The 12,893-nt window shown below is 45.6% G+C and overlaps 1 protein-coding gene across 1 annotated transcript in view; it reads left to right on the top strand.

Moving 5' to 3' along the window:
* Positions 1 to 6,852: 6,852 nt before the first annotated feature.
* The window catches only part of HSPA12A (heat shock protein family A (Hsp70) member 12A), a 158,928-nt gene continuing 152,887 nt past the window's right edge, over positions 6,853 to 12,893 (top strand). The window contains exon 1 of the mRNA XM_052661028.1: positions 6,853 to 6,940. Within this exon, the coding sequence (XP_052516988.1) occupies positions 6,853 to 6,940 (88 nt within the window). The remainder of the gene's footprint in view (positions 6,941 to 12,893) is intronic.

Here is a 12,893-nt window from a genome sequence, read left to right as displayed (position 1 = left end):
TTTTGTATGATGGTATTTGCATTTGAAATAAGTAATTGAGGCTAAAGTAAGGTTTGGAATAGAAGTATCAGGGTGCCCACTGGTGTCCATTTCTTTTTGTGTGCAGAGATGCGGCCAAAAGCAGGATTGAGAGTAATCCAGGGTCCACCCTCTCCTCGGCTCCCAGAAGGAGCTGCACTTGTTCAAAGGCTACTGTTAGACTGTTGTAAGAATGTGAGTTCATTTATGACCAACAGAGTGACTTAATATGTCCCTGAGCTTTTCTAAGGAAGCATCTCTCCCAAAGTTCACGGCCATATATTTGTGTGACCTTTCTGGGAATTTGAAAATGAAGAAGATTGTGAAATGAACTCACGAGGCAGGGAATTTCACAGAGAAGAGCCATCTCAGTTAACTGTAGATGTCTGTACCTTCTAAATTTTTCTACCTCTAAAATTTTAAAATTAGAGTCCCTGTTTGAGAGAACTAGTACCAGATTTCTTTTTTGGGGGTATAAAATTATTCCATGCCAGCCCTTACTAGAATTTTTATTCACTTGTGGATTTGACCTGAACTTTGGTTGCCTAATCATAACTGCTTTCTTTTCTTTATAGCCAAGCTGACAGGATATAAGGGAAAAATAAAATTTCTGTGCTTGTTCTGAGTATACAAAATCAAAGGCTGTCTTTTGTAGGGTAAGAATCAAAGAGTATGTTTTATAGCATAAGAACAAAAATAAAGCTTTTAATGTATGATATTTGAAATAGGTAAAGTAGTTATCAATTTATAAGCTTAGAATGAATATTGTCCTATGTATCATTTATTACTTTACTGAAAACAGTCATTTTGAATTCTTAACTATGACCATTGATAGAAAAATATAAACATACAGATATCCAATTAATATTGTTTTCTGTATATTTCTCATAAGCCTAATGTTAGAAAATTAGTTTTCTTTTTTGGAGGATAATTACAAATCTAAAAAAGCAAAAATGCAATCAAAATGAAGAATTCAAAAGTATAACTCTCTTTTCATTTATATTTGCAATAGACTTTTTGTCTCCAAGTGTTATTTGTCCTATGAGAACGAAAGGAATCACCACGTGTGTTTTTTTCTTAACTAGAAAGATAACCATTTTACCTTCCCCTGTGTCTGTTGCCTGGGTTTGACTGTGACTCACCAGGGGATGCCTTGAACTTTTCACACTCTTTTCCCAGCCCTGATGCTAAGATAAAAATATACTACCCTACTTGACATAAAACCAGACCCTGGCTGGTGGACCAGAGACCATCACACACACACACACACGCACACACACACACATGCCTATACCCTCTGGGGTAAAGGCTCAGCTGCCACCTCTGAGTCAGCCTACATGATTTTTATGTTTATGAGCAACTCACCTTGCTCTCCAAATTTAGACTTTAGAACTGTACACTTCATCCCATCCTATCTCATCCATTTTTGACAAAACGCATAGCTAAAATTTTAGTGTTTTTTAATAAACTAGTCCCGTGGGTGCGTCATACTTGTGTTGATGACTAATGTGTGTCTATTTCCAGTAGATATTTTGTAATAAGCTATAAGTCTGAAAGAATATGATGGGAGGAAAGGGGCCTGTATCAAACAAACTGGAGAAAACCAGTATGGGAGCACTTAATGCTTTCTGACTTTTGAAAGGAAGGAAACTTTGCAGCAAGGAAATTGTAAGGCACAAGAAAAGTAGGCTCGAGCTTTTCATGGGGGAGGGAAGTCCCTGCTTGTATAGCATCTGTGATGTCTGACTTAGTCATGAAAAACTGCAGCTGAAGTGTCTCTCTGGATGATCCATGCATTGAACCAAGGGATAAAAGAGTAAAATCTTTTTCTTTTCTTAGCTGGTGGTTCTATATTAATTCAGGAACTATAAAGCAAGTTTCAAATTGACATCCTTTTCTAACTGGAAAGCAAGCATACCTTATATAGAGAATACAAACATTTCAACAGGTACTGTTACCCAACTGCCTGGTGTTAACTTTTTATTTAAGCACAAAGGGTCTTAACATTTCTGTGTGTTAACTTTTAGTGGATGTAATCCGTGAACACTGAGTAAATAAAGGGCTCAGGCTGAGAAGCCTGTGGCTTTCATTGCGAAAGTAAATTTACAGAATCTGATTATGAAGCATGTTAGGTCTTCCCTTTCAGAACAATAAGCATGCACCTTTCATTGGATAGGTGTGCATAGACATAGAGATGATATAGCACCTTAAAATGCATTCTTTTTTCTTTTTTTCTTTTTAAACATGAGTCTGGGAATTCCCTGGCAGTCCAGTGGTTAGGACTCTGCACCTTGACTGTAGAGGCCCAGGTTCCGTCCCTGGTTGGGGAATTAAGATCTCAGAAGCTGCATGGCACGGCTAAAAACAAAAGAAACAACCCCTGCCCAAACCAAAAAGCAAAACAAACAAACACATGCCAAACATCTCGACAAACTCTCTTTAGTATGAAGTTCAAACACATGTAACCCAAGGTTAAGTTCTACTTTGTAAAGTCAGGTGGTTTAACATGTGCTGTGAAGATCTACATGAGGAATAGGACGTGCAGCCCCGTTTTGTTGTCTCTGAACTTTGGAATTCTATGCAGACCTCTTGCAGGAAGATGCAAAAGTGAAACCAGTCCTGGCTTCGGGCAGATTTTATATTCATTCCCTGATGATGCGCTGGTTTGGCTTATTTTCTTCCGTTTCAAATATTCTTTCTCTTCCCCCTTCCAGAAATATGGTGAACCAGTGTCAATAGGGTCCATACAGGCTCCCGCTCCAGGAGTTCACATAGAGGACGCCGGGCAGGGCATCAGCCGCAGGCCAGCCACCCTCCCACCCCACCCCGCCCCCACCGTGAACGCCACCTTCCCATCACTATTCTGCTCCTGCTATGCTTTACATATCTGGGATCTGGTCTTGGCCTCAGGGCCTTAACTCAACCCACTTGTCCTCTTGTCTTGACTGCCTGTCTAATAGGGAGAGCGGCTAGAAATAACTGTGATCATGTTTAGTGTTCATCTCACTATTTGCCATGATAGGAATCATTCTTATAAATAGGTAAATCACAGAGCTGGGCAGAACGTCCACTCCCTCATTTTACAGATCTCCCTCCCCCCAAAAAGAAAAAGATCTTCCCTTATAATAAGCACATAGGAAAAAAAAATTCCTGTTGCTGATGAAAGATTGATTGATGAACGTAATTCTTTTTATGCAGGAATCAGTTTATTTAATGGGTTTAAACGTAAAGAGTTTTAAGATTTTCTTCATCATATGTGTAGATAAAGGGAAAACAGCTTTTATTATATATATAGTGTATTTTGGTATAATATGTGTAATTGCCCTGGTATCATGTATATTCCGACAATATTAAAAAATTTAAAAGTCTAAAACCCAAAATTCCAAGAAAAAAGTGTTGTACCTGTTTATAGTTATGAAGCTTGTACCACGACCTTTTAGAGGGTTTAGATGTAAAAAGTTCTATGGCTTTCTTCAGATTTATACTTTTATTTATTTTTATTTATTTATTTATTTTTAGTATTAAGTTTTTAATTTTTTTAATTTTAAAATCTTTAATTCTTACATGTGTTCCCAAACATGAACCCCCCTCCCACCTCCCTCCCCATAACATCTCTGTGGGTCATCCCCATGCACCAGCCCCAAGCATGCTGTATCCTGCGTCAGACATAGACTGGCGATTCAATTCTTACATGATAGTATACATGATAGAATGCCATTCTCCCATATCATCCCACCCTCTCCCTCTCCCTCTGAGTCCAAAAGTCCGTTATACACAGCTGCGTTAAAATGACCTTTTTATAGCCAAGTTCCCTATACTCTTTCAAGTAAGCAGGCAGATGTTTTTGCCTTTTTTTTTTTTTAAGTGCAATAACAAGCATGTCTTCTGCCCTTCATCAGCTACAAAAAATATTTATGGCTCATCCAGTTGGAAGGTGATTCACCTGAAGCTTGGTTCCCAAATTAGTAACTCGGCAGCATCTCATTTAGCAAGTGGTGCTTCCCACCAACTGGGGGGGAAAATAACCCTCTCTCTCTCTCTCTCTTATTCAGATACAAACTTAAGCTTTCACTTGTCAGAGGAAAATGAAACCATCACAAACCACTGTTTATTTCGCTTGCAGCTTCATGCCTATGACAAAGTAATTTTTCCCCAGGTGAATTACTCCCTTACATCGGTGCAGCAATGGCTAATAAAGTTATTTATGAAAACTCCTTAAGTGTGTGGTCCCCGTTCCCACAGCGTGTCACTGCTGCCGCCAAGTGATAGTTCTGGAAAAAATCAGCAAATCTTAAGCAATTAGAAAATCGATTCCTCTTTCCAAGCAAAGGCCCCTGCTACCCCTAGACAGAGAGACTGTCTTCCTAGGTGACAGGAACTGAGGAAGAATGCTCTCCTCAATCAGCTCGACCCACGTGGGCGTCACACCCCCCCGGTGCCCCCCGCGCCGGAATTCAGGGATTCTGAAAAAAGAAAGCCCAGGGGTGAATCAGAAAACAGTTTCTTGGGCTTCAACGAATATATCCAGTATTCAGGTTGAGGCTGTTTTTAGCTCAATGTGGGTCGTCTCCCACAGTCTCAGGCAAAATCATGCTTCGCTACAGGGAAGGGAAATTGTCCTACAGATCCACAGAGCGCACCCAAAACTTGTAACTTTCGCGACACGCCAGCGCGGGGAGGGGGCGGCGGGAACCTATGCAAAGATTGTTCTCTTGAGCAACCCCATTCTTGAACTGGGCTAAGAGCTTTTCAATTGCTGTGACATTTTCAGCCAGGGAAGTAGCAGTCGTTGCAGAGCCATGTTTTACGGGCAATTACTTTATATGATCAATGGAGCAATTCCCCTTCCAGAAAGGAACCAAAGCGATCAAGTTAAATCATTAAAGAGAGAAAGAGAGAGCGGGAGAAAAGGACTCGTCTCATTAGCAGGTGCGGGGCTGCGGGCTCCGCGGCGGCGGCGCACAATGTCGCTGGCCCTTTAAGACAATGGCCGTGCTTCCCCCACAGCCACCCCCCGCACCCCCTCCCCGGTCGCTGTTGACAGGTCTAAACCTCCCTAGCAGCCCATTGTGGCCGCAGTAGGAGGCACCTGCAGAAAATGTGCCAAAACCAGGCAGGGAGCGAGAGCTTTTCAATAAGCTCCGCAGCTGGAGGGACTAAGCAACACCAAACAAGCCGGCGCGGAGCAGGCACGTGATGGGGAAAGGGGTCACCGCCAGCCACCTCCTATTGGCTTCCTGCGCACCCGTCGGTTCAATTTGCTGACATCCACTAGCCGGCTTTTCTCTATTTGCTTAATATGCTGAGGTATTTAGCTTAAAAGCACTAAATGCTCCATCACGACGAGCTGCTCTCTCCCTTTCCCATTTACTGTTATTAAGGACATTTTCCCCCGTATTTTCTTTCGCTTTCCGCCCCAAAACTAAGATTGTTTTCTTTCGCTCCTCTCTCATGACTACTTACAGGCATTCTCCATCACACGCTGCTGCTGCCCGCTTGATTTTACTCGTCTTTAATTCAGGGACAAGTAATACTGATGGTCTCTGCCGCCTTTCTAAAGCGCACGCATCCTGGCTGCCCTAAGCACAGGTCTGGACAGGGCAATTGCGTTTCAGCTTAGCAGACGTTTTTTGTGCATCTTCTGAGTACCTTCCCTGAGGGCTTCACGGTCAAGAATCTGCCTTCAGTGCAGAAGATGAAATGTGGGTTCGATCCCCCAGTCAGGAACGTCCGCTGGAGGAGGAAATGGCAACCCACTCCAGTATTCTTGCCTGCCAAATCCCATGGACAGAGGAATCTGGCAGGCCCCAGTCCACCAGGGTGACAAAAGAATTGCACTCGACTGAAGGACTAAACAGCAAACAGCTGTGTACCTACCACTGTCCTTGGGGCTCTTGGAAACCCAGACATGAACAAGACTGTGCTCCCCTTCTTGTACTGTTTAAGGATCCAGCAGAGAGACGAAGTGGCTGATACAGCCGCATTTGTTTTGCACCCATGCACTTTTCTGTATAGTACTGGGTTGGCCCAAAAGTTCGTTGGGATTTTTCCATAACATCTTAAGGAAAAAATTAACAACTTTGGGGCTAACTGGATACTTGCAGCCCTTTTGAGAATAGGCAGAAGCGGAGGTGGGGTAGGGAGGGACCTGGGAGGTGCTGGTGGTGCTGTGGCTTTGTGGAGCCTGCCTTGGGAGTCCAGAGGACAGACTGGCAATTTCAAATCTCCAAGATAAATGATAGATGAGTGAAGTCGCTCAGTCGTGTCCGACTCTTTGCAACTCCATGGACTGTAGCCCGCCAGGCTCCTCTGTCCATGGGATTCTCCAGGCAAGAATACTGGAGTGGGTTGCTATTTCCTTCTCCAGGGGATCTTCCCAACCCAAGGATCGAACCCGGGTCTCCGGCATTGCAGGCAGATGCTTTACCCTCTGAGCCACCAGGGAATCCCCAAATGGTAGATGAGAACCTCGATTTTGGCAGCTCCTAAGCGTCCGAACTCCTTACTTTCACCCACCACTTTCCAGTTCTCATGATATTTCCATGTTGTTTTTTTTCCCCCTCACTTGAAGTAGTAAGGCATTATCTCTATCTTACAGATGAAAACATCTGAGATTCAGGGCAAAGCACCTTGCCCAGGGTCCCACAAGGAATAGGTGGTAAGTCAAAGGCCCACAGCAACTGCTCCCCTGCCCTCTCCCCCACAAACGGTGGCTTCCCTTCTACCCTGGGCTGCCTCTCAGCCTGTCTGGCCCCCTGAGCACACAGTTTGAGAGCAGCCTGGAGGCACCCAAAGTGATGTGTTCACAGTGTAACTCTCTTCCCCCTCCTACAGATGGAGAGTGTTGGCGTATACAGATTCTGTGGGTGTACAGCAAAGAACAAAATGAAGTGTGATTCCAGGTGGGAGATGACCGCTTCAGGTAGGAAATGAGCTGATGTGTGTAAGTATCAAGCGCATCTGAAGTGGTCACCCCCAGCACGCCATTCCTTTAGAGAGGGACGAGGTACTTGTACATATGTGCGCACGTTGTCCTAAGGTATTTGCTAAATCGTGGCTTGCTCAGAGTGGCTTGTTCAGAATCCCAACACGTTGTGAGAGGTGTGAGAGAAAGAGGATCTCAGGCACTTGGCTCATGAAGTCATTTCCCACCTACCCGAAGCCCAGGGTGGTCGGGGTCCATGCTCACAAGCAGGGCTTGTGGAGCGGGACTTGACCTCCATGTAGCCTGCCTGGCGTATGCCGGCCTCCTGCTCTCCAGGCACTGGGCTAAGGCAGGAAGAGATGGTCTCTCCCCTCAGCCAAGCTTGTTTATGCTTTAACACGTCTCTCCTCTCAGAGGACTGGTCCTCTTCTTCCTTCTTCCCCAGTGCACCACCCCCCCACCCCACCCAATTCTGGAGAAAACAAGCGGACTATTCATGTAACAAGAGAAAGAGTGAGCAGGGAAGGGGGGAGAGATGCCACCGACAAACTCCATTGAAAGCCGCTGGCTGTTCATTTACATTCACACTTTTAAAAAATGTTAACTAATGATGTTAAATGGTTTGCCAAAGGTCCTGGCAGGTCAGTTGTAGAAGTGTCATTTCTGCCTAATTAGGCCTCTTGTGGCTGCCCGGGGCCTCCCAGTGCAACTGGTGACAAGCCGGGAGCTGACAGCTTCAATTGATGCCAATAGGAAGGTTGGGCCGGTCATGTTTTCCAACTCAGCCAGGTGTTTGCTGAATGGGGGAGGGGGCCTGGCGAGATCTGAGCGCTTCTATGATCCTTTTTCTTTCAGGGCTCCCTCCCAAGTCCTTCCCCTTTGCCTGTCTTGTCTTGTGTCAAGGTCAAGAATGGGCTTTGCTAAATCAGCAGTTTGGGTTATCTCTGGGAGGTCATTAGCAATCCTCAGCCCAGACATTTCAAGTGGTCTCAGACCCCAGATGCTAGATATTTTTTTCTCCCTAAAAAATCAGAGGGTAGGGAAAGAAAAGTTTTAGGTGAAAAACAATAGTAGAAGAAAACAAAACAAAGCGAAAAAGACCCAGAAAGCTCTGCATAGCCATCAAAGCATTAAGCTTCTGAAGACATTCATAATAATAAAATTCCTTGAGGAGAAAACAGCTAAAGCATCAGTGCTTTAATCAATGCCTTTAACCTTTCACTGAAGAAAAGACAACAGTGAAAAACCCTAACATGTTCCACTGGATATAGAGAACCTGGCACATAGTAGGAGCTGAATAAATAATTTATTACTTGATTTTCCAGGAGAAAAATCACTGAGAAGCAAAGAGTGATTGATAGAGATCCTGCTATTTCTCATGCTTACTTACATTGTTTCTACGGTGCTGTTTGAATTTATTAGTTGACTGTGAAATATGTACTAAGTTGATGTGCCAAATGATGGGGTGATATGATTATCTTATTTTTTGTTTTTTCTTTCCTTTTTTTTTTTAACAACTGAAATCAAGCAAAATACCACTGGTGCTGGGGCCCTGGGCTACAGCAACTATGACACAAAAAGGCCGTCCAGTAACAGTGATAGGACATCAGTGTCTAGAATTTGGAGTTGACACCCTGGCCGATTTGTGCCTGAATTCAACCTACTAGCACTTGAGTGTGTGCGCAGGAACACACACACACACACACACACTAACTGAGCCTATTAGCAGGCCTAGTAGACAAGGAATGACTGGATTAATACATAGGGTTTTGGGAGCAGTGCTGTGTTAAAGGGGAAAATGTGAACTGAAAAAAGCCATGCTTATGAAAATCTAAGACCAGACCCCAGGATTGCAGTTCTAAGAAGGAGATGGGAGATTTGGGTGATGGGTGTCTGAAACTTTAAGTTTGCAGCTTCTTTTCGTCACACAATGATGCCTTTCCCACCTGCTGCCCCTGTTTTCTCTAACGTGGGATAGTGAGAAGTAGAGCCAGAAAAAACAGACTGTCTATTGGTTTTATCAAGGAGTGCTGTGAAAATAAAGGAGACAGTGTACTGAGCACACCCAGGGCGATATCTGGCATATATCAGGTGCTGGATGGTGCGAAGTTCCCTCCCCGCTGTCCCGGGTTCTTCTCGGTTGGAGACCATGTGCTGTTCTGTGGTGTTAAGCTATTTTCTCAATACCCAGGACATATTTGAACAAAGAGAATTAATGGACTTGACTAATAGGCTGACCTCATGAATGGTGAATGAGCAGATGAATCTAGACATTTTCAACCAGTTTAGTTGCCTGTCTCCCACTTTCCCTCCAGGGAGCACCTTTGTCACTGAAAAAAGAAAAAGTGAAAGTGTTAGTCACTCAGTCGTGTCTGACTCTCTGCAGCCCCCATGGACTGTAGCCCGCCAGCCTCCTCTATTCATGGAATTCTCCAGGCAAGAATACTGGAGGGGGTTGCCATGCCGTCCTCCAAGGGATCTTCCCGACTTAGGGATCGAAGCCAGGTGTCCTGCGTTGCAGGTGAATTTTTTTCCATCTGAGCCATCAGGGAAGCCCCCTTTGTCACTAAATTCCCTTAAAAGATCCACTTTGCATTTTTGTCCATCCATGTTGTGCCGCAGCACATGCTGTTTTTCCTTTTCTTCAGCAGCTTCCTGTGTTTCCTTGTACCGCTTCTATCCTGGGATGTGGTTCCACTTCTGGCCCCAGTACTGACCCTTGTCTGTGCTTTGCCTCCCGTATCTGCCTCTGTCTCAAGTCCTGATCTGCAAGACCACTGTGGCTGGGTGTGTCCTCTGAGGCCAACTGATTGCTCTGGCTTTTACTGAACGCTCAGGAAGTGGCCACTTAAGACTGGCCTTGTGGTTAGGAAGATGAGCATTTAAAAATCATTCTGTTGGATATTAGTGGTAAAGAAAACCTAATGCAGCCACTAAACCAGCAATGGAACAAGAAGCGAATTAGTTACTAAAACTGAAACAGAAAACTCTTTCGAGAACTTGCCAACAGAGGAAAGAACGTGTGAATTACAAGAAGTCCTCTGGCATTAATATCTCCCGACTGTATGCATGATAACTGATCATTACAGTGGCGACCCTGGAAAACTGGAATTATGTTCAGCTGTATCTGGGGCTTCCCAAGTGGCACTAGTGGTAAAGAACCCACCTGCCAATGCAGGAGACATAAGAGATGCAAGTTCAATCCATGGGTCGGGACGATCCCCTGGAGAAGGAAATGACAACACACTCCAGTATTCTTGCCCACGAACAGAGGAGCCTGGTGGGCTACACTCCAAGGGGTTGCAGAGAACTGAAGCAACTTAGCACGCACCGATATTACCTAAGCCTTTCTGAAAGGCAAATCTGATTTTGTTTTTCCATTGTTTTCTTTGACCTTAAACTTTTACTCTGGTCGTCCTGACGTACTGGCAGTTCTATCGACATATCAGGATGTTTCAAGGCTCAGGGCCTTTGAACAGATTCTTCTTTATCCTTAGAATGCCTTTCTCCACCTTGTTTGCCTGTCAAACCACCTACTCACTGTGCCATGTCCTCCACCAAGCTTCTCCTGGCACCCCCATGTTAGATTGACCTTTCTCTCTTTTGTATCCCCCTGCAGAGTCTCACATTCTTCTCAGTAATCAGAGTGTAATCATGGTTCAGTTCAGTTCAGTTCAGTCACTCAGTCATGTCTGACTCTTTGCGACCCCATGAACTGCAGCATGCCAGGCCTCCCTGTCCATCACCAACTCCCGGAGTCCACCCAAACCCATGTCTATTGAGTCTGTGATGCCATCCAACCATCTCATCCTCTGTTGTCCCCTTCTCCTCCTGCCCTCAGTCTTTCCCAGCATCAGGGTCTTTTCAAATGAGTCAGCTCTTCACACCAGGTGGCCAAAGTATTGGAGTTTCAGCTTCAACATCAGTCCTTCCTGTGAACACCCAGGACTGATCTCCTTTAGGATGGACTGGTTGGATCTCCTTGCAGTCCAAGGGACTCTCAAGAGTCTTCTCCAACACCACAGTTCAAAAGCATCATGGTACAAGTTCCCTTTTATTGTCGGCCTTCTGTTTGCCAGCTAAGTGTACGTGCTTTTGCTGTTGTAGGTAGGTGCTCACTACTGATGAGGACACTCAAGATGCATGTTTAAGGTGCGTGAAAGAGGACTGGAGCACGTGCACTAACCACCGTTCACCTAGAACCACCCATGTACGCTGCCTCCCATTATAAGTGGCTGCCATGCTGATAAGCCTGGGTGTGTGGTTTCAGTTTTCTCCTCTCTGGATGGTGAGGCCCTGGAGGGTGGTGACGCTGTTATTAAATCACTTGATGTTGTGGTGCTTAGCATAGGGCCAGCACGTGGCAGAGACATGAATTGTCTCTTGTGGTCTACCCAGGGCTTAACGAGAGCCTCTTTTAAGGAAGGAGTTCTAGGCTAGGCTGAAGGTGCTATAAGGTCAAGGAGGTTGGGGCCCTGAAGGCCAGCTTTGCCCAGGATCAGCCATGCACAGCAGTGTTCTTCATGTCTGTCTACAGAGGACAAGGAATGAACAGTTGTTCTGTATTTCATGTTCTGTAAGGCTTCCTGAGAGAGCCTCGTTTTTCACATGGAACTACCAAGTCATTTGGGCTTCTGCAGTGACTCAGCAATAAAGAATCTTCCTGCAGTGAAGGAGATGCAGGGGTTATGGGTTCGATCCCTGGATGAGGAAGATCCCCTGGAAGAGGGCATGGCAGCCCACTCCAGTATTCTTGCCTGGAAAATCCCATGGACAGAGGACCCTGGTGGGCCTCTGGGGTCCATGGGGTCACAAAGAGTTGGACATGACTGAGCGAATGAGCATGCATGCACCAAGTCACTTGGCCAAGAATTTCTGCTTATTTGAATTCTTCAGAAAGAACTCCCATTGAAGCACACCAAATTTAGAAATGGGCTTTCCTTTTACAAATATGTGCGTGTAAGTTTTCATTCCTGCTCTTCATTCAATTTCTTTTTGTTTCTGTAATCTCTCCTGTCTTGAAAAGGGACTTTTTTAGACATACATGTAATATAATAATAAGAATGATACACCCAAGAAAAAGGACTGAAAGGGAACCAAGGCAAAGTCAAGGGTAAATGAGGTCACAGATGCATACCATGAGGTCCTGTGGATTTTGAAAGATGAGCCACAAACATGTGTCTCGGTGTCTGTGCATCAGCTGGAAGGGGAGGGGATGAAGCAGGTCTCAGCTTGGCTTCCACTGTTTCTCCATGGGATGTGGAGATATCAGGAACATGAGTTGAGTTTTCCAGGAAACTGTTTGCATGAGGAACTGGTCATCTCCCAGGAAACCCCAAAGGTAGGGCAGAGTGATGCTTCTCTCAGAAGAGAAGGTCATTTTGAGTATGTCGTGATGTCACTCAGGCTTCCCTGGTGGCTCAGACGGTAAAGCCTCTGCCTGCAATACAGGAGACCCTGGCCCAGGAAGATCCCCTGGAGAAGGACATGGCAACCCACTCCAGTACTCTTGCTTGGAAAATTCCATGGATGGAGGAGCCTGGTGGGCTACAGTCCATGGGGTTGCAAAGAGTTGGACACGACTGAGCGACTTCACTTTCTTTTCTTTTCTTTGATGTCACTCAGTCTGTCCCTCACCTGCCTATAGCCCAGGCTTGAGCGAATGACAGAAGCCCCTCGCTGTCCCATGTACCTCCCGTTCTGAGAGCAGGGGGGCGCCGGCCCAGCTGCTCACGGTGATGACCCAGCGACATGGTGGTGGCTCCAGTGATATGACGGCGGCGGCAGCAGAGGCGGTGAGCCCGGCGCTGGCAGTGTTGGTGGCACTTGCGTGGGGGCGGTGGCACCAGCACTGGCGGTGGCGGTGGCACCAGCACGGGCAGCACCTGTGCCAGCAGGAGGTGGCACCACACCTTCCAAGTGGATGTAGCAACATCGCAGCGGCTGCAGG

The sequence above is a fragment of the Budorcas taxicolor genome, chromosome 23, assembly GCF_023091745.1.
Source record: "Budorcas taxicolor isolate Tak-1 chromosome 23, Takin1.1, whole genome shotgun sequence".
Taxonomy (NCBI): Eukaryota; Metazoa; Chordata; class Mammalia; order Artiodactyla; family Bovidae; genus Budorcas; species Budorcas taxicolor.
This window is presented reverse-complemented; position numbering and strand designations above follow the sequence as displayed.